The 25,084-nt window shown below is 36.3% G+C and overlaps 2 protein-coding genes across 3 annotated transcripts; one reads left to right on the top strand and one right to left on the bottom strand.

Moving 5' to 3' along the window:
- Window positions 1-2,883: 2,883 nt before the first annotated feature.
- On the bottom strand, window positions 2,884-7,029 carry MZT1 (mitotic spindle organizing protein 1). Its single transcript, XM_005516416.2, has 3 exons — window positions 6,905-7,029; window positions 4,848-4,993; window positions 2,884-3,429 (listed from the first exon to the last, which is right to left on the bottom strand). The coding sequence occupies exons 1-3, from the start codon at window positions 6,951-6,953 to the stop codon at window positions 3,406-3,408; spliced, it is 219 nt and encodes a 72-aa protein (XP_005516473.1). The 5' UTR covers window positions 6,954-7,029; the 3' UTR covers window positions 2,884-3,405.
- A 202-nt stretch (window positions 7,030-7,231) lies between these two features.
- Window positions 7,232-25,033, top strand: BORA (BORA aurora kinase A activator). 2 transcript variants are annotated; one of them, XM_005516417.3, is made up of 12 exons: window positions 7,232-7,354; window positions 7,966-8,136; window positions 9,221-9,327; window positions 11,653-11,698; window positions 13,061-13,142; window positions 14,328-14,393; window positions 15,151-15,207; window positions 16,885-17,102; window positions 18,485-18,638; window positions 19,668-20,272; window positions 20,634-20,765; window positions 22,062-25,033. In XM_005516417.3, exons 2-12 carry the CDS (start codon window positions 7,981-7,983, stop codon window positions 22,245-22,247), a joined length of 1,809 nt encoding a protein of 602 aa, XP_005516474.2. In that variant the 5' UTR covers window positions 7,232-7,354; window positions 7,966-7,980; the 3' UTR covers window positions 22,248-25,033. The 2 variants fall into 2 exon arrangements, with proteins under 2 accessions (XP_005516474.2, XP_087907462.1); XM_088051336.1 differs by lacking the exon at window positions 7,232-7,354 and adding an exon at window positions 7,486-7,623.
- The last annotated feature ends 51 nt before the right edge of the window (window positions 25,034-25,084 follow it).

The following is a 25,084-nucleotide window of genomic DNA, read 5'->3' as shown; positions in this document are numbered from 1 at the left end:
TAGTGATAGCTAGTAGCAAGACTACTAGCAAACTGTGAGGAACTGGAGAAACACATGGAAGATTGATTAGAAGAAAGTGGCAGATACAATTCAGCACAAACAAATAAATTATACACATGGTTATAAATAACCGATTTCCACATATGAAAAAATAACCTCTGAGCTTATCACTGTACCAAAGAGCGAGATCCTGCAGTTAACATAGACAATGCCATGAAAACAGCTCATCATTCAGATCACGTTAAAAAAGCAAATATTAGGAAGTACTAGAAAAGGAATAAAGAACAAGAAAGTAATCAAGCAGGCCAGTACTTAGCTGCATGGCTAATGTTGTGTGCAGTTTTGGTTCCCATCTCAGAAAATAATATATGAGACCTAGAAAAGTTATAAAGGACAGTAAATATAGAGGCTATTCCATGAGTTTGATCACTCAAAGGCTAATACATTTCAGTTTAGAAGATGAAATTTAAAGGTGACTTACATATCTGCAGAACATGGCACGGTAGATAAAAGTTTACCGTGCAAGGGACATTAAGTTAAACTAGTGAAAATCACACTCAAAATGAACAAGAAGTGGCAATTCTTTATGCAACAGACATCAATTGATAAAGGCTGCCACTATTCAGGAAGCATGTATAGTCCAAAGGAAACTAGACAACTACTGGAAAAAATAGCATTGAGAATTACTAAATAGACAAACCATATGATGTTCAGGAAAGCCTGGAATAGAAGACATTTAGAAGCCAGGAGAACACAGAAGAAAAGCAACCAAATGTGCTTGCATTGTTCTTATCCTTCCTCAGGCAGCTGCCTTTAAGTACAAAAGAAGCTATTGTGTTAGAAAAAACAACTTTGGTCAGGACCTGTACAGACATTCCTATGTTTATCTTCTCCAGAGTTTCAAGAGCACGTAAGTAAGGAGCACAGAGGAAGAGCACGTGCTGTTTGCTCAGCTTCTTGGTTAAATGTAGTAAAAGGTGATGTGTGTTATAAATGCAGCCAAGACTTCTCAGGCATCAGTGCCAAGCCTCAGCAGTCATGTTCACATAGTGAGGATGCTTTTAAAGTGATAGACTTACATTGCAGCACAAATATTTCCAGTATGAAATTTCCTACTAGAGGGATTTTCTTTTTTATTTCTCATCAGGGAGAAGAAAAAAAATACTTACTGTATTTGTTATGGATGGTATCCCAACTAAAAGCAGTCAGGAGTTCTCTTATACCACTTTAAAAGGTACATATTCTCCCTTTAGTACATTAACTAACCAATGTTACCATTTAGTCCCACGTAATAGTGAAAATAATGCACTTTTAGTTTTATAGACATGAAATTGGGGTTTTGAATGTCAAAGACATGCCTTTCTTCTGTAATTCTGAAGGCCAAATGGTCTACCAGAAAATGTCTAAATAAATAAAAGCTGTAAGCTTACCAATGGTAAAATGGTAGATGCAATTTACTGGACAGTTTTGGAATTAAATATAATTGTATAAATTATGCATAAATTGTCAAACTGCAGTTGCAAGCTGGTTTTAAGTACTTCAAGAACATTAAACCCAATCCAAAATCAAGCTACCAAGAGAAAAAACCCTGGAAATACATAAAATTAATCAATAGAGTGACATTCAATGGAAGTCATCAGACTTCTTGTATTACCCAAAGATTTGGCTGTGGAGGAAAAGGAAATGCAGGAGCAGCAACATATGTTCTAAAAAAGTTTCATTATTATTCTGGGTACATTTGCTACAGCTTACAGAAAATTTTCAGAGTTTAAATTATACAAGGGAAATCTCATAGACTGAGATGTAACTCCTGAAACAAGTGAGAATGCCTCCCAAGTCTTTTCTAATTTTCAACATGTAGTACTGAGTCTAGAGAAAATTAAGTAAGAGTTAATTCCTTATTTGTGCTGATCTGACCTGAACTCTTCCTATTTTACTGAATTTTCAGATTTCTTATGATAAATTTCATTGTGGTCTCTTTTCGTAGTAAATATTCAGGTTATGAACATTTAAAGTCCTTGGTAAATTGATGCAATTGAGTGTGCAAAATGAAACCATTTAAATTCCCTGGTTTAGTTATTTACAGCACCTTCCCAGAATGACATTTTGGCCAGGCTAACTGGAAATAAAGGCAAGTGATTCAGTGCAATATAAATATTTTTCTATTCTCTTTGTCAGCAACATGAAATATTTGCTTTATTGCTTTTTGTACAGCTGTCATCTGGAGTGTATATGATGCAAACTCTTCAAGTAAAAAGAACTTTTTATCTCTGCACAAATATAACTTCTGGCTTAACTAAGATTCCAGGTTCATTTCCAAATGTGCTTTGTCCTGTTAACCCTGCAGATTGGTTTAGGCCCTATTAGTGCTACACTTTGAAAACAGCATAATGAAATATCATAAGACCTTTAAAAAGCCCCAAAAACTTAAACAGCAGCAGGTGATGAACACACAAGACACCATTTTCTTTCAAAGTAGAACTCCTGTGTGCACAGATACTTACTGGGCAGTAACACTTGTTTTGGCATCAGTGAAGGTTTCCAGTGCTAAATGAGTAGACATTCCTGTACCAAGCAGCTATTCAAGACTTACTGACACTCATCAACGAAATCAGATGCTCCTCATGTAAGCACTGACTATTGTATTGCAGTAACGATAAAGCTTTAATATTTTCAGATCCTGCAGTCAGAAGAGTATGTATATACTATAAATGTAATAAATGTAGCATCTGCTCTCTGTGAAACATTCCATGTCATCTAGAATTTAAATTTATGTACACATCTAGATGGATATGGATATATGGATAGCTGAAGAATTTTGTTATCTAAGTTAAACACTTTTCCCAGCAATTTGAATAGAAATCAAAAGCACAATTCATTACCTACATTATTTAAAAAATGCTTTATTTATTACCCTTAGCTTGAGACTTAAGTTACTGCCCTTACACTAAAATAAAGTCAGTATGGGCGTCATTCCTATCTGGACAATAAAGCAAGACTAAAATTGCACATATAGTTTTTCATCAAAGGAAAAGATAAAACCCATGATATACTACCACTTCTAAAGAATGCATTAACAAAGCTACGCTCATTATAACAAGAATTGTTGGTACACACTGGTAAATTCAACAACTGTACAATATCTGGTGTGATTTTACATGTACAGGATGCCAAAAAGAGCAATTGCACTACATTCACAAACATACAGTTCACAAAAATACCAACTAATAATATTACTGGTGAACTTTTTAAAAACTTTTCAATTCTTTTGAAAAGTACTACAGAAGTACTCTGAATCCTTGACATACACTTATTTCATTTTTTTTTTTTCTTAATAGTGGCAATCTTCAGAGCTCCTGGTAAGTTTAACCTGGCACTCTTCTCATGAAGAGATCTTGTCCCATATCAGCCTGTCATATTTTCAGCAGCCTAGAAACAAAAAAAAATTATTCCAGGTCACCAAAAGAGACATCATGTATATTAAATTTAATCTTTTCTTGAAACTTTTTTAATTTACCTGGAGAACTTAAGGGTTTAAAAAAAAAAGCTAATTAGGAAATTTTTTCTAATTTTTCTAATTTTTTCTAATGGACACTATTTTCTACAAAAATAATGCTGTCAACTGCCAACTTTACTAAAAGAGCCATTGCTGTTTGCTTGTGTTACATCCTGTATCTGAGCAGCTTTTATCTTGTACATTTTACCCTAATACCTTCAAGAAAGGCTCAAATGCATAAATATAGTTGCCTGTGGAGTTTGCTTTATATAATTTATGATAATTATAACCCCATCCATACAGATAAGTTATTGACACAAAACTCAGAAGAATGATGGTAATCATAACTGCATAAATCACACTACCAATTTTTTGATGAAGAATATTTTTTATTTTTATTACTGAATAACTCCAGTGAACAAGGCACTGCTGTTGAAGACTGATACTGGTAGATTTTAAACCAGTTATGGGACAAACAAGCAAAGAAGAACAATAGGAATGGGAAACCAGTGAAAGCAATGGAAGAAGTAAAACAGCCACCAATTATTTATATACACAGTTAAATGTGTGTGTAAGCACACATATAAGCACAGACACAAATACAAAATATGTATGAGCATAGAAAAATGTTAAGTTAAAAATAAAGTATGCAGTCTTCCAGAATAGAAGCTACATATTGGTTTTCCCTTTCACCTCTCAAAAATAACAAAATATAAGATGCAGTAGTAAAAGTCCTGACACTGATGTTTAGGTAGACAGTAAAGAATGAAAATCCTTTAAAATGCAAGTGAGATTTTTTTTTTTAAAACCATGATTACCCTCTACTAGTTAAACAGGCAAATACACATATATGAAAATCCCTATATATACACACACATCACAAAATCCCCTCCTTCCAGTCTTTGGAAAGGTTCAAAGCACAGGTTAAGGAGGATAAAAGCAATATGTTAAGGTGATGTTAACAAGCTGCATGTACCTGTTTACAAGTACTGTTAGATCTGAGGTTGTAGAAATGAGGTGATACTGGTTAAAGGAAAAATCTATCTCTGATATTAATCAGGTAGGGGGAGAAATGGTGACTATAATAAAAATTTGTGAGTTTTGGTTGTGTTTTTTTTTCTTCAGAAGAGTTAGTCTAATTTTTTTTATTTCTACAAAGCATGTTATTTGTACCATTTTCTGTTTCATGTTGAATTCAGTTGTATTCATTGCATCCTTAATTGAAAATTTAATTTCCTTGACTTAAAAATGAGTCATATTAAAGTGCAATTTACAAACTGAAGTACAGCAAGCTGCATGTACATCTGACTCTTAAAAACAAATTTATAAGCTTTTTAAACTTGAGCATTACCTTTAGAGCTTCTGTAGCCTTGCGCAGCTCTTTAATAACAGAAGATAATGCTTCTGGATTTATGCCTTGTTCACAAAGCCGCACACAAATAGATAATGTCTCCATATCCAAGCCAGTGTTTAATATTCTTGAAATCTCAAACAGAACTGCAACAGAAAAAATGAAAGCCCTTTAGTCCCTACAGACTATGAAATTTCAATGATCAAGACTATTCTTCATCAACATTTTGATTCTACAATACTTCTCCAGTGCGAACATGGCAAATGTTCATTGCTGTTTGAACTTCAACAATATTTATGGTCAACTTTCCAACATAACCTAAAAGCTTCTAACATAAACACCATGCTTTCCTGGGTCAGAAAATTTAATATTGGAAAATGGCTTTTAAAAAAGTAAAAAAAATAAGTAAAGAATTCAACAATTAACGTGCCTGCCCATTAGATAAATGGTAGTCTATAAGAACACTGTGCTTTCGGACTGCAGATACTGATGAAGTCCTTCCTAATCCTCAGGTGTTGAGGCAAGTGTCTTTGGCAGAGAGATGTAGCAGTTTCTCCAAATTCTGAACTCTTAATAACTTTGCAGACAGCAACTGCTAAACATCTGTATGCTAAATTAAATACACACATAGTTACAAAGGAAGCCTGGGCTCCTGAATCTTAAGATTAATGCACTTTCCATATCTGTTCTCAAAAACCTTACTTTGTCTTTAAATCTGCCTGTTGTCCCTCCTGTCTAAATCATTCTTGCAGAAGTGGCAAGAAGGAAGTTGTTAAGTGCAGTTACCAGAGTTTAGATTCTTTGTCCTTCCCAAAGAAATCTCTCCCTATCTGCACAAAATGGTTTTACCCTCTTGAAGAATCAGAGGAGCCATAATGATCCTGCTAGTCCTGCCTTGCCTCCAGCAGCAGGTCAGATCATGGAGATCAGTAGCTGAAATGCTTTTTTATACGAGCTCAACTCATGAAGGTCTGTGCTAAATAATCTTTCTGTAACAGCAGCTGTAACTTCAAGAGAAGGAAAGATGCTGAGAAAATAACAAATTCATAGCATTATCCCTTGAACATTCTCCCTACCCTCTACTCCCTCACTAGAGCATTGTCAGAGAAAGGCTTCACATTTAACAACCCTCATCAGAGTGCCTGGCTGCTTTCCACCCTGCATCTAAGCTTTTGGTATAGGGATTTTGTGGAATTCCAGATTTCCCACTACACTAAGAAACAACTTAAAAACATGCCAGCTTTGATTCCTCGTAGTCAGGCTGAAAGTGAGCACCAGAACTTCATGCACCTGCTCACATTTCTCATGGCTTATCAATCTCCAAAATATTTCCCAGTACTCCCAGTACCCTTTCTCTCACATTCCCCATCCCACAACAGTCCCTGGGTTTGGGCTGTTTGTTTTATTTCCAGATGAGAATCTATTTTAGCTCTGTAACACTGACAACTGTCCTCAAAGCTTATTGCAGTTTGGGTTGCTTTAGGTTTGGCTGGTTTTTTTTCAGTTTATTTTGGTTTTCTGACATGAGCCACGAACGAGAACGAAATATCGGGGTTCAGATCAGTTCAGGTGCTGCCGCCGCCACCGCCACAGGGCCGGTCCTTCCTCTCTCTCCCGCGCACCTCCAGCCCCCTGGCTTAAATCCAGCTGCACTGAGCCAATCATTTACATTACCCGTTACAAATAACGGGAAACAAGAGCAAACATACATACATACATACATACATATATATATATATATACATATATATATATATATATGTATGTATACACACACTGAAAAAACCCGAGTACTCTATGTTAAATACTTAGCTAAATTAAAAAAATAGAACCCAACAAAACCAAAATAAGGAAAAGCCACATCGCGTCCAAGGACACTCGCTCTGCGGCGGTTGAATCGCTTCACGAAGCAAAACAAAAACTGCTACTGATCTTTCGGTAGCCGCGACCCGCGCCCCTCTTCCCGAGAGAGGTGCCCATGTGCACGGCCCTGGGCGGGGCCAGGCGCTCCCTCTCCCTTGCAGCCTGCGCGTCCCTGCCCCGCGGCCGTCACGCACCGTCCATGGTCTCCCTCACGGCGTTCAGGCTAGCGGCGTTGCTCGCCATGGCGACCCCGCCGCGCCCGGAACCGGAACGCCCCGCACAGGCCCGGGCCCGCCGGCCCCACGTGACGGCCCGGCGCAGCGCGAGCGCGGCGGGGGCGGGCTCCCTTTGAATTCGTGTGGTGGCGCCGCTGGCGATTGGCCCGTTCGAGAGAGGGACAGCCCTGCCATTGGCCCGACGGCGCACACCGCGCTTCGTGATTGGTCAGAGTCCTCAGAGGGGGCGGGGCTGATTAAAGGACCGCCCGGCGCGGCGGGGGCGGGAGCGGCGCGGCGGCGGCGGCCGGATAACGGTGGCGGGTGGCTGTGCCTGTATCCCTGGCATTCCCGGCATCGCCTCCTCGGCGGCGGGGCTTGGGAGAGCGGCGAGCGGCTCGGCGCGGTGGCACCGTCCCGGGGAGAAGTGTGAGAAGGGGCTGGGCGGAGCCGCTTCCCCGGGGCTCCCGTCCCCTTTGCGGCCGGAGGCGCGGGACGTGCTCTCCCTCCGCAGCCCCGCGAGGGCTGGGGCTGCCCCCGGCCCGTTGAGGCGGAGGGCGGGCGGTTTCAGCGCCCGGGCGGAGCGGGACCTGCCCGGGGCGTTATTGCTTCCCCGGCCGCTCGGGCAGCACCGCGTCCCCCCGCCCGCAGCCGGGCTGGCCCCGTGTGCAGGCAGGACGGGACAGAACGGCCGTTCGGTCTCTGCTGGTGCTTAGTTGGGGTTTTTGGTTTGTTTGTTGGACTTTTGTCTTGTTTGCTTGTTGTTTTGCCCTTGTTTGGGTGCTTGTTTGGTTTTTCTTAATCCCCCTCTTCGTGTTCTTTCTTAACTCGTTTCCATAGTTTCTGTTTGTAATTGTTCGTACCAGCCGTATTTATCAATTTTATGTCATTAGGTCCAAGCCGTAGCTAACTTGGTTTTCGAAATGCTGCTGGTGCCTTAAAATGATAAATTATCTCTTCCCAAAGCCTTCAGGGTAGCCCTAAAATGTCAAAAGTGTGATTTCATGGTTTTCCTTAATCTTGCTCTCCTTCTTTTTCAGGTATAGCTTAGTGTTATGGGTGATACAGAAGAAGCTAAAATGCAGATAGCACCAGAAACTCCAGGACGAGTCACAATCCTGAATCCTTTTGAAAGTCCCACTGATTACTATACTCTTCAGGAGCAGATTGTTTCCAGTCCTTCCGTCTTTAAGTCAACAAAATCCTCATCTGTAAGATCTAGTCAGTTGTGTTACTGTAGAGATACAGTGTTAATATTTTCAAATAAATATTTCATAAAAAAGGGTATTTTATTTAGTGTGCTTCAACATATGTACCAAGCTAAAGAACTTCGATGGCATTTGGAGTTTCTTCACTTTATAGAACTAGGCTGCTTTTAAATACTAATATTGCCACTTAGTCTTCCTCCCTTCCTAAGTTTATTTTGTCTTTAGATATTAGTGGTTGAGTCCTAAAACCAGTAGAAAGTAGATAAAGACCAGTTGTTGGATGTGGTACTCTAATCCTACTTAAAGTGGAGAAAACCAGTTTCTACGTAGAGGCTAAGTAGGCTGGTTGCAAATAAAACTTAAATGTTGTGAGCTGTTCGTGTATTCAAGTCAATGATTTTGTGTATCTTTAACTTTTTTTTTAGTTGCAAGTTACATACTGGTTTGCAATTGAAATTATTTTCTGATAAGCAGTAGAGATTAAACTGCTAATGAAACTAAAAAAGACTCACTTGGTAGATAATTTTCCAAATATATTTGAATAGTACTTTGTTAAATAAAAGGGTGAAACTGCTTTGTTTCTGAATTGGGTTTTGTTGTGCCTTATATATGGCATTTATGAGGGAGACCTTTCAGGATGTACATGGTGTTGCAGCTCTGGTCTTAGAAATGGGAAGTGAAAGGAAGACTGCTCTATTATTTGGATAACTTGGGTTAAGATACTGGGTTTTCATGGATCCATAGTTTGGATTGTGGCAATCAAGAAGCAATTTAAGTTCACCCCAAGTTACGTATCTGTAGTATACCTGTCCTTAGAAATTGAGAAGAAACTGATGCCTTGGTTTGTAAATACCAGCTGTAACCTTACACTTAATATTATGTTGTAAATTATTGTAATACCATTACCAGCAGGATAAGAAGCTTGACTTACTTTTTTTTTAGAGTAGATCATTTAAATAGAAACACTTTTGATTGTTTTTGATAGAAACTATATGGAAGCTGTGATTGTATTGTTCCATTGAGATTTGTCTTGTGGTTTTATGGTTTTAGAATAGTAAGCATTAAGATGCCCATTTCTCTTTTTTAGACACCAGGAAAATTCAGATGGTCTATTGATCAGCTTGCTCTAATAAATCCCGTGGAAATAGACTCGGAAGACATTCGACGCCAAGGAATGTATTTGAGCCACGCTAGGTAACTTACAATCTATTTTTATGCAGCTAACTTAGCTTTAATACAAGAACACTTGCTCATTTATTTTATTAAAATTTCAGCATAGCGTTAAAGACTTTTTATTCAAATATTTTAACACAATTTTTACATGATGTGGATATAATATTTAAATGAAGCTACCTCTGTGTTGCCTTTTAAAGTTAAGAGCTGCTGATCCACTCTGATTGCAGTTTGGAAGACAGCCAGATAAAAGCAGTTAGTGGAAGCAAGAAAATGTCTTGCCAGTGATCATTAACAGGCTGTCTCTTCTGCTCCTTGTTACAACACAGTTTATCTTCTCAGAATGCTCCGTAGTGAGGCTTCTTTGGTCTCTGGTGCTCCTGCAGAAAGGGTAGACGTGGGAAAACGAGCTGGGGAAGCCACAGTACTCTATTTCAAAGGTATAGATTAGACTTAATATGAAGGAGGGGGCACCAGTGCTAGTTATTTGAAGCAGTTTGGGGACCTTATCTCAACTTCTTTCCTTTCTCTGAAAATAACTTGCATGAGGAAAATGGGTGGGTAAAATAGTCTTGATATTTGGAACTTGAGGGATAATTTTACACGAGTGGTAGAGAACAACATGCCAAGAGGAAGCCTTAATGGCGAATCCTGAAGACTCTCCTGTGCATTTCTCAGATACAGACTTGCATGAAGCACTGCAGGAATAGAATAATAAACCAGTCCTATCTATATCAGGTTGCTCAGGCTCATGCACCTTGATCTTGAATGTTTCCAGGGATGGAGCATCTACCACCTCTCCAAGTAACCTGCTCCAGTGTTTCAACACCCTCATCATAAAAAATACTGTGAAGTAACCTACTGTTTTTAATGTCTGACTGAACCTACATCTCTCTTTTTGAATCATAAAAGCTGTAGAACTATAACTGTCCCCAGCTGTATTTGAATCACCAGGTCTTAATGTTCCCTGTCCTTACTCTAGTAGCCAGTAGGTTTCGGACTAATGCTCTTTATACGTTTTAAAGTCTTAAACCTTAATTTGTTATGGAATTAATTACATTGTTTCTGGAACCTTATTCAGACAAACTAGCTTTAATGGAGATGACCTGGGTGACAATTCCAGTGATGATGAGTGACATGTCCCATAGATATAAAAGTGAAAACATGCATTGTCTCTGTGGGTCCATTCAGTCTGTCCCACTGTTTCATAAACATTGTGGCTCTTTTTTTAAAAAAAATCTGTTGTGACTAGAAAGAGGCTAGTTTGAGTGTGGATAGATTTGCTGTGTCCATGCTTGCAAGTTTCAATGCATACATATACATAAATACACAGTGATTGTATGCTTGTTTTTTTTTAGTACAATAACTCTGCAAGTGCCTCCATAGATCTATCACTTTAGCATCTTTTAAGGAGATGTAATTGAAGGTGGCGTATCCAAACATTGCAGATGTATTTGAAGTCTGATAAGCATAAAAGAGAGAGCTGTGAGAGTTTACGTATTTGGCACATCTGTGTGTGCTTGTGTATCTAATAATATCTTGCTATCTGACTGATTTCTGAAGTTATTCAAGGATAATTCAGGTATATGAACTGTGAATGAAAGTATTGGGTGATTCAGCTAAGATGATGATGAACATTTATAAGCTTAAAAATATTTTACAATAAATTACATTGTAGTAACTGAAAGTCAGGCTTAAAGGTGACTGTTAGAGGAAATATAAATATAGAATCTCACACATCATGAAGTAACTACAATATTTTTTTAAAAAGTAAGTTAAAAGCTGCATAAAGAGATATATTCATTGTTAGAAACTTAAATATGGTATTGAAGAAGCTGTGGCAGACGGGGTATTTGACTAGGGAGAACTCTGGGAAAGTGGGCTGTCAGGAATTTGAGTGTGCAAATTCCAGGAGTGTTTTCAGTTGCCCTTTAATTCCTTACAGCTTAGTTTTTCAATCTGCTTGGTTTTATAGTGCAAGTCTAATCTCATGTTAACTTTAATAGTAAAATATATTCATATGACATTATTTTGGAAGACCATGGAAGTTATGATTGAGTTTTAGTCCAGACATGCTGAGTAAACAGAATATTTGCTATTAAGTATTTTTAAGTGGTACAAATCTTTTTCAAATCAACTGAATTGAGAAGTGCATTTATATTTCTAAACTTACAGTATGAGATTATTGCATGTAAGAGTGAAAACATCATAAGATTTAGTGTTTAGTGCAATTTAATTTATAAAGTTTCTCTTGGGCATCTATAAATTATTATATGGCTGGACTTTATATCTTTTCCTACTTAGTGATGGTTTTGATAATTGAGTTGTTTTTCATTTGTTACTTAGAATTGATAAGGAGACAGAAGAAAGAAGGCAAAAAGCTATCGAGGAGGTAATTAAACTTTGTGCTATCAGATATTGATTTGTCTACAGAAAAGATCCACATCTTTTACTGTATTTGAAAACCCAGAAGCCTATTTTATTTCAATAAAAAAGTAATTTTGTGCCCTCATTCCTTGTGGTTGGAGTCCACACATTCTGTTTCTTCCCCTCGTCTTTTGGACACATAGGTCAAAACAACAAATTTTTTTCTTTCTTTTTTCTTGGCTAGTGGTAATGTAGCTGTAATATAACTCTTAAGGTTAACTTCAGGTTAAAAAAAATGAGAATTTGGGGGTTTACAGTAGCTGTTGGAGTGATACTGCATTTGTTGAAATATTGGAGAATTTGTGTGATTTTTTTATTTCTTCCAAAGTCTGCTTAGTCGGAGGGAAGAATTCTGGTAGCTTGTTTTCTTGTTTTTTTTAATCCGTTTTTCATTTTATTTTTCACTATTCATTTGGCTAGCAGAGAGGAAAAGTGAAGTGTTTAAAATATTCAATGCAGAAATCTTCAGTGTTATTTCAATTTAAAAAATAAATAAGTCTCTGATAGGCAGGTGTATCAGTTTCTGTCTCTACAAAAAAAAAAACGTTTTACTCCATAAAGGAGATGTGTATTTCACCTGAGCTATGATGTTCTGTTGGTCTAAACTTGCATTAAAAGGGGTATTTCCTCTTTGTGAGGTATAACCTCATGGATTGTGCTGCTGAACAGCTTGATACCCTGTCTCTGATAAAAATTATACCTTTAATAGTTGCATGTTTCAAGCTGAGTTTTTTCATTTACGCCAAGTCTTGCATTTATTTGAGAACAGGATTTTCCATGTGGTTCTTGATGCTTTGTAACAGTGTTCATCTCCTCAGCATTGGGGTGTTTCTCAGTGATGATGATAGACAGTTTCTGGTTCACAGAAAAAGACTGAAGTGCCAGTACTCAAAAGTGTTTTACCACTAACCAATTTAGCCAAATACACTAACACTAATAATGTTGCCAAAAAGCCTTGGTTTATCACTTATACTGTTACTGCAGTGTCTGTCACTTCTGTGAAATAGCTCAGTTGTCAAATAAAGCTTAATAGACTGAAAATTTAAAAATAATTATTTTTAAACTACTATGCAAGAGGCATGGTAGTGATAAGAGTAATTATTGTTAAATGAAACTTCTATAGTTTTCACTTTGCAGACTTGAAAGATCTGAGGCATTATGTGTCAAAAGAACATAGGGGTCTCCAAATCAAATTGTTTTTTCTTTAACCTCTTTGGGCCTAAAATAATGAAATGTTCTACTTTTTTTTCTTGTTCAGGGTACTAGTCTAAATTTAAATTGAAAATTTTAAAAAGTGCTGAGATGGTTTGTTTTTATTCTACTCCAGTTTTTCACAAAAAAACTCATAGTTCCTTCTCCTTGGACTGAACATGAAAGCAAGGAAGTTTCTCAATTTAATTCAACTAAATGTAAGTTGCCTTTCTGTGCACCCAAAATAATAAAGCTTTTGGAGAAGTTATCAAGCATAATTCTTTTTTAACCTCAATTTAAATTTGAAGAACCAATGATAAAATATGGCACAACTGATTATTTTCAGCTGTTGTCTCAAAGTTTCTTTGTTTAAAAATTATTTATTAATTGAAAGTCTTAAATAATTTTTCCTTTTTGTTATTCTTGGTCTTTGTTCTTTAATTTTTTCACTCTAATAATCTGTCTGCATTGGTTTTAATTTACACACATAACTTTGTATCTATAACTCTCAGCTGTATTGATACTGGCAACAGCCAAGTCTACTTCACTTTTTTCTTCAGATATTTTCATTTTTCCTCTTATTCCAACTGCTTTCCTCACCATATAAGCATATTGGAATTTGAATTCTGTATTGTTTTACCCTTACTAGCAGCATAAATTCCTGTTGTCATCCTGCTAGCTCACTGCCACTAGTTGTGGGGATTTTGTTCTTAATGCTGTTATTGAAGTTTATATATAACCAGCAGAATACAGAACAAATGGGTTACGAGATGGAAAATGTGAGCTATAAAGTATAGTTTGCATGCCCTGTTGTTTGATATGAAAGTCTTAAATAAATGGGGATTTTTGCAAGATTTGGAAAAGGCTAAACTGTTAAATTTTTTTAGCAAGGAGATATAGCTTATGCATAGTATATTTTAATTGTCTGTTGTAAGATGGTCACTTTAAGGGCAGAGAACATAAGGCATAATCCAAAATCTGGTAAAATGAATGGTGGAAGAAAACGGTCTAGTGTGTTCTTTAGATGCATAAAAATAGTTGAAGTGTGTCTTCACCTTTCTCCAGTCCAGACTGAATAATTTTCTGGAAATGTGTTTTACTTGAACACAGCCTGTTTAGCTAAGCATGAACTAGTTTGTTTTAAATCCCTGTCATGTAGAGACAGCAGGAGACAAAGTTTTAGGCAGTGTTGATGCTACTTCACTAAGCTTTTTTTGAATAGAAACCTGCTGAAATATCTCTTGATAGCTGTAACAGTAACCTTTTCTCAGTACTCCTTTCTAATCTTTTCCAAATATCAATGCAAAAATCTTGATTGGTTATATTAAGTATTCTAATTTAATGTTGCTACATTTCAAAACTATATGAAGAGCGTATTTAAATTTAAGTTCTCTGTTTTCCAGCCATAGGTATAAATAATATTTCTCCGATTGGAAGACAGCTGAGCTTGCAGCCTGGGAAAAGCAATGGTGAGTAAAAGGCAATGCCTAAAATTACAGGCTTTCTCTGAAGAAAAATAACCTATTTTTAATGGCTATTTAATTTCAAAAGGAAATAATTTGTTTATTAGTGCTACTGTAGAAATATTTTTTCTTGATCTGTATGGTACTATTAACTTTAATATCCATTTCTCATAGGAATTTAATTCTTTTATACTCTGTTGTATTTTTTCAAGTTAAAAAAAAGTCCCCCGTAGACTGTGGAGTGCATTTTTTCCAACTCAGTGTCTGTGTATTTTCTGGATTAAAAAGTGAACGTGAGCTTCAGATTTACAAGTAAATTACAGTTTCGAAAAACTTTTAATATATTGGATTGCTCTGGGTAGAGAATCATGATTATTTTCTATGACAAATAAATATCAGAACTCTTAATATGTCTTTTAAACTGCATAATTTTAGATAAATAATAACTTTTTTTCCCCAAGGTATTTTGATTTTTTCTGCTGCTTCCCTTTGAATCCTTCCTTTCTTCAGAGAGATCTCTCTTCTCAGTTAACATAAAAGTCTCTAAAGAGGCATTTTTAAAACTCTTGGGCTTTTATCTCTTAAGTCTTATGTGCTGCATGTAGTATTGTCAAATCAGAATTGTACTTTAATTAACACTTTTCCTTATTGCAATTGTAATTTAAATAGCTCAATTGCAGTGCAATTTGAAAGAGAATTTTTGTTTCTACAGCTTTAGTAAAAGGTCACTGTAAGCTAATTTTGTTGGTTTTATTCATTTCAGCTGCTTGTCAAACAGTACTGACTTTGCCAGTGGATTTTAATTTAGAGAAAATACTTGGTATGTCATGCAATATCTAAATTTAATTATGAATGTCTAAATAGAAAACTTATTTTTGTATTGTTGGCTGGGTTTGTCTTGTGAAATACTGAAAATGAGATGTATGAATGAAAGTTTTAATTATGTATTCTAAATAGACAGTTACTGCATGTTGCATGGGACATGTGGCTTAAATAATATGGTTTGAGTGTGGATGTAAAGATAAAAAAAGGAGGGATATGGAAGACAATTGGAAATTGTTCTGCCTGCAGGTGATTGAGGTGAGACCTCCTTGCCTTCTACAATTTCCTCAGAAGAGAAGGGGCAGGCATTGGTCTTTTTTCTTTGGTGGCCAGTGACAGAACCTGTGGGCATGGCCTGAAATTGTGTCAGGGGAGGTTTAGGTTGGCTATCAGGAAAAGTTTCTTCACCCAGAGGGTTTTTGGGCACTGGAACAGGCTCCTCAGGGATGTGGTCACAGCAACAGGCTGGCAGAGTTCAAGAGCATTTGGACAATGCTCTCAGGCACATGGTGTGACTGTTGTGAGGTCCTCTGCAGGGCCAGGAGTTGGACTTCTATGATCCCTTTGTGCCCCTTCCAACTCAGGATGCTCTATGTTTCTATGAAATTGATTAACAGTTCTGATTGCCTGGAAGGTAATGAGCAGAAGACAGCCCGTGCCTCTCCCAAACAGAGCAGTAATTTGTCTCAGCAGAGCTGTTTGGTTTACAGGTGCTGGCCAGGAGTCTCAAAGCCCAACCTTGCCTTGAGTAAAGCTGAGCTGTAACTCTGGCTTTAGTGTACCTGAAACCATGATGGGGACTAGAAGTTGTGTGGTGGCAAAAAGCCATGACTGCTGAGTGAGGAGCCAGGAGTCCAAATTAACTGTCAGATTAGAAGTGCTACGTGAAGGAATTGCTGCCACCTTCTCAGGCAAGGGGGCTGGAAGGGCCTGATCCTGCAGCTCAGAGGTGGGATTAGTGGGTACAGCCAGCTCACAGCATTTTGGCTGCATGCTCCTATCCCAGTACTGAAATTCAGAACCCTGACTGTGGGCCAACAAAACAGAACCATATTTTTTGCCTTTGTTTTTTATCTTAACAAATGCTTCCATCATTACATAGTTTGGGAATTCATGAAAAAATTCTCCTACAGGGACTATCCAGTAGAGCAAGATGAAAAAAACTAAAATAATCTCATAGATCTGAGGATATTTTGATGGGTCTTAGTTTGTGCATTCCTACTGTAAACAGCTAACTGCCTGGACTTTCTTCAAGTCTAACTGGTTTGCCACAATAGATGTATCATGAAGATTATCAAAGCATATGGGGGACCTGAAAAGGTCTTGGTTTGCTTGGATAGTAACCGCTGTTCGACAGCTCAGATGTGAGGAATAATAAAATTCTGGGGAAAGATAAATAAGTAGATAAAAGCCAATATTTTTTATTTTTTTTAAATTCAGACTTTTGTATTAAGGGATAATAGGCAAAAATGGAATGAACCTTAGTAGACAGAGGTGACTTCTTGTAGGGATGACAAGCAATCCTTTGGGATAGGTGCCTAAACAGATTAATTAGTTGCTATATTGGTAAATTAGATTAAATGTTTTAATTTAATTGCATATATATCTGTAATGGAATGTTTTTGGGTTTTTTTCTGCATTTGTATTGGAAATAATTTTCCCCCCACATTTCTAGGTGAATATTTTAGAACTGATGAATTTGCAGATCAGTCTCAGGAAAATCTAAGCTCTTCATCACTCAGAAGAAAGCTATTTTTAGAAGAAAATGGAAACGTATCTGCATGTTTGTCCCCTTCTCTGCATAGTCCATGTGGTAGTCAGCCACTTGGAGTGCTTTGTTCAATAGAATTATCTCCAGTCCGGTGCAGAAGCCCCCTGGACACATCTAGTTCAGTAAGTAGCCTGTTTTCTGGGCTGGGTGGGATTTACTTTGAGAGAGTAGGTGTTAGACTAAAATTTTGGGGTTTTTTATTTGTTTTGGGGTTTTTTTTTTCAAATTCTGCAAAAATTATGTGAACAAAAGTCTTGAAAGAATGTATTTATTATTTCGTATATTATTATTTTAATTATTTCCAATTTTTTAATATTTATTATATTTTTATTTATTATTATATTTATTTTATTTCTTTTATTATTTTTATTTTTTTATTTAACTGGACTTTTTATTACTTCCAGTAACTCTGTTATGCTGCCCTTCTTTTGTATTGGGAATTATGTTTTGATTTTGTTATGCAAAGGAAGTAGGAATTAATACATATAAAAGACTTGCTGAAAGCATGTTAAAACCTTCCTTTTTTTTTTCATAAAATGTATCTACAAAAAAGGTCCTGTTTAAATCCATGAATTGCTGCCTACAATACCACTTGATATGAAAATGTGATATAATTGTATTTCCTTTAAATCTCATAAACTCATTTATAGTGAAAGAAATGATTTGTGGATCTTTGAATTGCAGTGCTAAATATGCCTTTTCTTTCGCACTGGCCAGCGTTTTCAGATGAATAGACATTTATTAGGACACAGAATGTAATGTCCATTTTTTAAATTAAACAAGATGAACCTTATCCCCATGTGGACTTAGCACAGCTAAACTGGTTTAGGTGATATATTTTCATCTGTTTGGTGGTTTGAAGTGCATGGAAAAAAACCTACCTGCACTAGGATAGTGTATCTTATAACAAAAGGTAACCTAGTAAAGAATTCTTACAATATAATTATAGTGCTAGAAGTGATGGGGGGTGAGGGGGTGGGTTTTGGTCTGTGGTTTTTTTATTGTTGGTTGGTTCTTTTTTTGTTTTGTTGTTTTGTTTGCATGATAGTCTTAAGCAAGGTCATTCTCTTAAAGAAAAACACTTTTGTATCTGCTGCTGAATTAAGCAGATTGGATTACATTAAGATATAAATAGTGGCTGACTTTTATCTGCAGTGATACGAATAAGAAATTTAGATTCAACACTTGACTAGATACACAGCATTAATTCTCTATTTAGGTTTCTCATAGTTCTTAAATATAGTGGATAAAGTAGTCATAGCTGGTATTACGTGACAGTTTGTGTCCATTGCTCTTTTCCCCTGTGTTTTGGCATAAGGCCCAGGTGAAGAGCTGTAATTGGAATATTTAAGCTAAACTACAGATCATTGTAAAGGATTAGTCTTTACCAGTGCAGCCATATTAAGCATTTTAGTTAGAACAATTATATATGTATATGTGTATGCTCCACAGTTTACATTACAAAATTAATGCTCTTTGGGTTTGTTTTTTTATTTAATTGAAGGCTCAGTTTTCATCAAGTCCTATTCAGGGAGGAACAAGAGCTTATAGTTTGGGAAGTATAACCAGTCCGCCGTTTTCAGAGGGGTCTCCTGCGCATAATGGTTCTCCTGCTTTTTCACCAATTGCTTTTCACATAAGGAAAACACCACTCTCAGGTATGGTTTAACTGGATATGTATTACTTTATCTTGAGTAATATATTTTATTATAAAAACTTCTAAATTCTTAGTGGACCCTTTTTCTGTTTGGAGACGAATTCCTGTGCTTGGGAGACGAGCAGTCTCTTATGTGACACATTTGCTGTTCAGCAGTGAAATATGTGAAACAATGAAATGTGTATGCTTGCAACTGATCAGCTAGGGAAAATATTTTGAAAGAAGGCATTGAGACCCAACAAGAATGAAGAAAAGTTAAAAGGGTTAATTTAATTGAGTGTGGGTTTTAAAGCCACATGCCTGAACTGTCAGGTTACAATTCTGATGTGGCCTAGTTTGAAGCCTTTTCATGTCAATGGGAAAAGAATGTTTAGCTTGAGCTTTCAAATCATGCCATCATAAAGATTACTTGAAATGAAATAACTAATGAAAAAATCACAAACGTTTTGTGTCCTCATTGCTCTAGAAAATGTCACTGTTTCATGCTGTGTCCATACCTGGTAAGGCTTAATGCCTTGTTTATAGATGATTATATACCTTTGACATGGTTATGCATATTTATACATGACTTTTACACATTTTGATTAATGGTATTTTGCATCATTATATATGGAGATTGCACAGATGTTTTCTCACTTGTTTGATCTTAAACTTCATTGCTGCCAAAAATTTAAATGCCTATAGATTGTGTATTGACATTTTTTTAGGAAAAAAACATAGAACCAGCCTTCACCCATTTTTTTTTTCAATACTATTTAGTAATGACATTTCAAAATACAAGGTCTCCAAAACAGAAAATCATGTCATAGAAATTTGGTGGGATAAAAACTTGCCTTTTACCATGGTAGCTGAAATGTATGGGTGGTGGGTTTGGTTTTCAGGGTTGCTTGTTTAGTTGGGTTGGGAAGCAACAGTCAGTGAAATAATCTGTAGTTGGCTATAAATTATTCAGTCGACTGTAGGGCCTTGAGAATGATGAGTTTTTCTGTCAGATATCAGGTTGAATTAAACTTTGTTCTTTTTTTTTCAGACCAAAGAAAATTTACATTTCGTTCTCCAGATATTCCTTCTTCCTCCAATAGAATGACACCCCCAACAAGTACAAGAAGTCCTTACATAGATGGTTGTTCTCCAATTAAAAACTGCTCTCCTATGAGGCTTGGAACCTGTAGAGGAACTGCCCAATATCAGACTTCTGTCATTAGAATACCAATTGCAGTTGAGAATCGTGATGAGGATGAGGAAGACAAGGAAAGCACTTCTTCAGCAGAAGCTGGGTTCCCAGAAATTGATAATGGAATAAACTTACATCAGGAAGGCAATGATACTTTTGCACATGGTACACATCTTGTGGTGGCAACTGTGTCTATTGCACCAGATCACTCAGAAGGTTGTCATCAAAGGTTGTCATCTTTTCAGGATATAGAAGGCTTAAAGGAAAGTAATACTGTAGACATGGCTGATGCTGCTGAAGTGTCAGAGGGAAACACTTGGATAAAAGAAACAATTGGCAGTAGCAATACACCAATGACCAGCTTTATGACAGGCATTACTTTCAGTATTGAAAGCTCTCGCATGTGCATGTCACCTCTTGCAGAAAGCAGTGTGATTCCTTGTGACAACAGTAGTATTCAGGTAAAAATATTTATTTTTTGTTTCTCTGTAAAACTGAGCTTGACATGGAATGTGTATACTAATCTGGAAATAATTTTCTCTTACTTGATATGGCATGCAGGCAGTATCATGACTTACCCCTTCCCTCCATCTCCTCTTTCAGTGTAGTTAGCATAGCCATTATTTTTCCATTGCTATGTACAGTAGTATATTTAACTTAATCCAAACTAATGCTGACAGACCTGCTTACAATTTGCTTTTGTTATTAGTCAGTCATAGTTGGTTTGTTGGATTAAGTTCTGTTAATCAAATGCAAATCATATCTGATATCTGAGGGATTTATTTGTGTTGAAATTTTTCAAGCTCTGCTTTTTGATTTTAGGTGGACAGTGGTTACAATACACAGACTTGTGGAAACAGCATTATGGATACTGCAGAGGCTGAAAACAGTTGCAAAGAAAACGATGTGAATACTGTTATGTTTCAGAATAAATCTCAGCTGCTCAGAACAAAGGTAGGAATTAGAGGAAACTGAGGTATATGCATGAGTAGTAGTAATGAGACTGCTCATGACTATTGTAGTCTGTCTCTAATTTTTGTTCTTTTGTTCTTTCTGTTTCTTTTTGTTCTTTGCTGCTTTATTTATTGTTAAGTTTTAAACATGTGCCTGTGGAGAAGGACATTTCTGGGGAAAATTTGTTTGCTGCTGATTTTTATAAACTTAGTGTCAAGTCCATACCATACCTGGCATGTTGACTTGGTGAGGAAATTTCTGTGTGGGTATTCTTTGGTTACAAGCCCTTTGAGAACCTAGCTGAAAAACACATTACAAAAGATAATGCCTTATCTAGCAACCTCTTAATCTTGTGACTGATAGGAAAGAGTTCTACTTCCTCCTGAGAATTGGAAGCAAGGCTAGTTTCTTTGGAGAAGAGAGCAAAGATCATCTCCTCTCATTAAATATGGTCACATGGTGCTACAAACTTAGTAGTTTATGGTCTGCTATGTCTAGAAAGTCCTTCAAGGGGACACATTAGTGCCAGATGATAAAAAAAATCAAATAAACCTTAACCTAGTCAGGCCTGACTTCACTTCTTGATGTGACATGCTAAAAGCCACTTCTCTGCCAAGGGGAAGTGTAGACTGATGGTGTCTTACAGACCACTGACATCAAATTTTAAACTCTGTTCATTTAAGACTAGGACAAATGTGCCCATACAAGAACAATAGATAGATGTTTTGTCATTAACATCTAAAAATACTCAAAGATCCTGTCCCGGTCACCCCGTTGGACATGGATTTTATGTGTGCATGTACTTACCAGAATCAATTGTCTGGTATCAAACCCATCCTAGAGCTACTTGCCAATGTCATGTAGCTGCCTTTTCCCACTATTAGTCTTTGAACTGCTGGCTCCTGACTAAACCAAATTTTGCATTTTAGATTAGGAGTAAAGTGTTAAGGCATTAAGCGCTTCATTCACATCTTAAAACTGAGAATCCCCAGGGAATAAATAAAATAAAATAAAATAAAAAAAAAAAAGCACAGACATTGCTGACTGAAAGATTCAAGTCTGGCTCATTCAGACATTCATGTGAGCCCTTGAAATGAGATAGTTTGTGCACAGCACGTTTCAAAGATCTCTGTAGAGAAAGTGTGTTACTTTATTTCTTTCTCATTTCAGAAGGATAGAGTTGGTACTTGAGGTACTTTATATACTTGAAATTTGCAGATAGTAAACTTGGATCTATTTCTTTTGGAGAATTTCTGTGAAAATGGTTTTAAAACTAACTCTTTCTTATTCCCTTAGGAGTGTTCTGTTTTAAGCCATAAGGACAATCAATTGCTGAGAACAAAATCTCCAGAGAAGCAATCCTGTTTTCAGAAAGCCAAAACACATAGCACAGTATTTGGTCAAAATGCAACTTGCAACATTTCTGCTTGGAAACATAAAAATGAAAATCAAGTTCAGGGATTTCACAAAACTGGTATGTAGTTTTCTTATGGAGAACTTAAGCTGTGGTTTCTAATAAATTTTTATACATATGACCTCAGTTACTTGGATTATACAAGCTATTCTGCTTTTCTAATGCAAATGTTGGGTATATATTAAGGAAGTTTTTAAATAATGCGGGATTTTTCAGGTCTTACTAAGAAATTTATTGGTGTTATTAAGTGATCCTTTTTGAAAAATAAGGTGTCTAGATTTGGTACAGAGAAACAATAGGGTTTTTTTAGAATTGTATTCCTTCTATGACTAGGGTGGATTCCATGAGCAGCCTAGGATAATTTGCATAGGAACCAGTATAACTGCAAAATCGCCTATATTTTAAGATTTGTCCCTCCTAAAAGGCATGAAAGACGTTCTCTGTGGGAAAGAAAAAGTGAAAGGGGTATTAGTCTGGTTTTGGATTGCTTTTCTCCAGACTGATATATTGTATGGCTTCATAAATACTACCAATAGTACCAAGAGTAAGTCACTGGACAGAAGTGAACTGCTGAGGTGTGATGAGAGCAGATGCCAAGTTTAGTTCTCTTAGAAATGTAAAATGAGCTTTATGTCAAAAGAAGCTGTTTAGTAATTCTCCAAACAGCTTTTTCCTTGGTTTGACAGAAATCTGTCATGTCAGTTAGGTTTACTAGATACTTAAGTAAAATGTATTATTGGTTACCTTAAAATTAAAAGATAGTGTTGCTGCTTTGGAATTTATATTAGTACTAAACTTGGAGCTGATCACCTGACACTACCAGTGTCTCTGAAGAACACTTGTGTCCAAATTGATGCTCTGGTACTCTTTGTAAGTGTACCTTTCTAGGAAGGTGCAATAAGATTCATTGGTGTCAGTACATCACTAAGAAAATGCTTTTCTTCTATAAAAGTAAACTGTTACACTTTTACTTATATGTTTAGTTCCTACTATTATTATGTTGCTTACAGAAATTACCAAAATACTTAGATAAAGCCTTTAAAAAATATAATGAACTTTTTGCGTGCCATTTATTACCAGAAGTATTAATACAAGCAAAGCTTTGATCCTTTAAAAAACAAAATCAATGAATTAAAATAATGGACTGGGCGGAGGGGGGTCAGAAACCAAGAACTCCATTTATGTAATCAAATGAGATTGGTTGAATTTGCTTGTATTTGTTTAAAAGAACCTTCTGGAATTTATATGTGTAAATAGGGAGAAAAAAAATCCACATGGTAATCTTGTGACCCTAGTGACCAAGAGGGAAAGAAGAGGTATGGGATACACTGGTATTTCCAGGCTGTTTATGTAGAGCTCTGGTAAACTTCATTGGATTAATGAAAAAGGGAAGTCCATTCTAACAAGTGTTCCAGGTAAAGCAGTCTTCCTCTCTTTTCATAGCAATGATGTCCCAGGATACTGGATGGAAATTCTGCTTTCTGTTCTATTCCACAACCCACAGAAAAGCTTGTACCAAAGTGACAGTGGCTGATGAGCAGCTGTTGGCACACTAGGCCTGAAACCCATTAGTCACATTGGTCAGGTCTAAATTTGAAGGCAGGACAGCATTTTAAAAAAATCTCAAAAGGGGAAGTGTGAACAGAATCTCTTGGCATTAATATCAGTGTGTTAGACCTGAGAGTTGTGTGTTGTTTGAATAGAACAGTTCTTGAAATATTTTCATTTATAATTTCCTAGTGAAGGCTTTCTGAGAAGCATATTTCAAAAGAGGAAATGTCTGCATCACTTGATTGTAGTTCTCACATTGCAAAAATAAATATTGAAAAATTTACTTTAGAAATCTAATGAGCAAACATAATGTGCATTATTTTTACTTCTGTAGCAGTTTAATCACTATTTCTGAAATGCATGTGGGATTGACATGGAATGTCAATGTAATGGAATCGAGTGTCATAGAGTAGCTATTTCATGATCTTCAAACGGTGCCCTACTAGAAGCTTAAATACACTGAATTGGTAACTGTTAAGGGATAAATTTTGTTAAAAGTAGGAAATGAACCCAAGACTTCTGGAAAACAAACTTGAATAGGGCCTTCAAAATGTTCTTAGCTTTAGCTTCTAGGTTTTGTCACTCAGAAGCAGGATAAAACTTGTTTGAGATTTAAAAGTTATGTATGACCTTGTGTCATTTCTGTTTCTCATGATAACTTCAATGCTAAGCAGTTGAAAGGACTGTACAAAGCATTTATTTTTGCAATTGTGATTACTAAAATAATGTAAATTTAATGAATGTTAAGCAGGGCAACCCAAATTATGATCTGTTTCTGAATTTTTCCGAGTTACGTGTATAATTAAGATTTATTTTTTAACTAAATCTTTTGTTTTTATAATGTGTTCAATGATCAGAGGCTTTTGAAGTATTCACAAGTAAAAAAGCCATCCCTTAAGTATTTAACTTCATCCTGTATTAGTATTTTCTTAAAGGTAAGAAAAACGTAAGAGCAGAAATAAGTGAATGTGAGAAGTGATTAAGGATGCCCCCACCTGGATTGCCTGTATTTTTTGTCCTGTTTTGTAGTCTTCAGTTAGATGGGAAATATTTATTTTATGAAAACATGCTTATTTTTTTATTATGTTTGTACAACTGATTTGTAGAAGAAACCTGCTGTGCAAATTACCATGGAAATCACTTCACCATTCTGTTTCTGTTGTTGTTAATGCATTGGTTGGCACACCTTGCACGAAATGGTCATTGTTTACATTAAATTAAACCAGTAGTTTTAATTAGAGTCCTTTAACTTGTCTAATTGTAAATTGAGTAGTGAAACAGAATAAAGACATTTCTTTAATACCTATTGTTTTATTCTTTAATTACTTCTTCCAGTTCTGAGGTGCTAAAGAGA

This window comes from Pseudopodoces humilis, chromosome 2 (genome assembly GCF_049639895.1).
Source record: "Pseudopodoces humilis isolate 2021_Gansu_Grassland_sample_001 chromosome 2, ASM4963989v1, whole genome shotgun sequence".
NCBI lineage: Eukaryota > Metazoa > Chordata > Aves > Passeriformes > Paridae > Pseudopodoces > Pseudopodoces humilis.
Note: the sequence above shows the minus strand (reverse complement) of the source record. Positions and strands in the feature narration are given on the sequence as shown.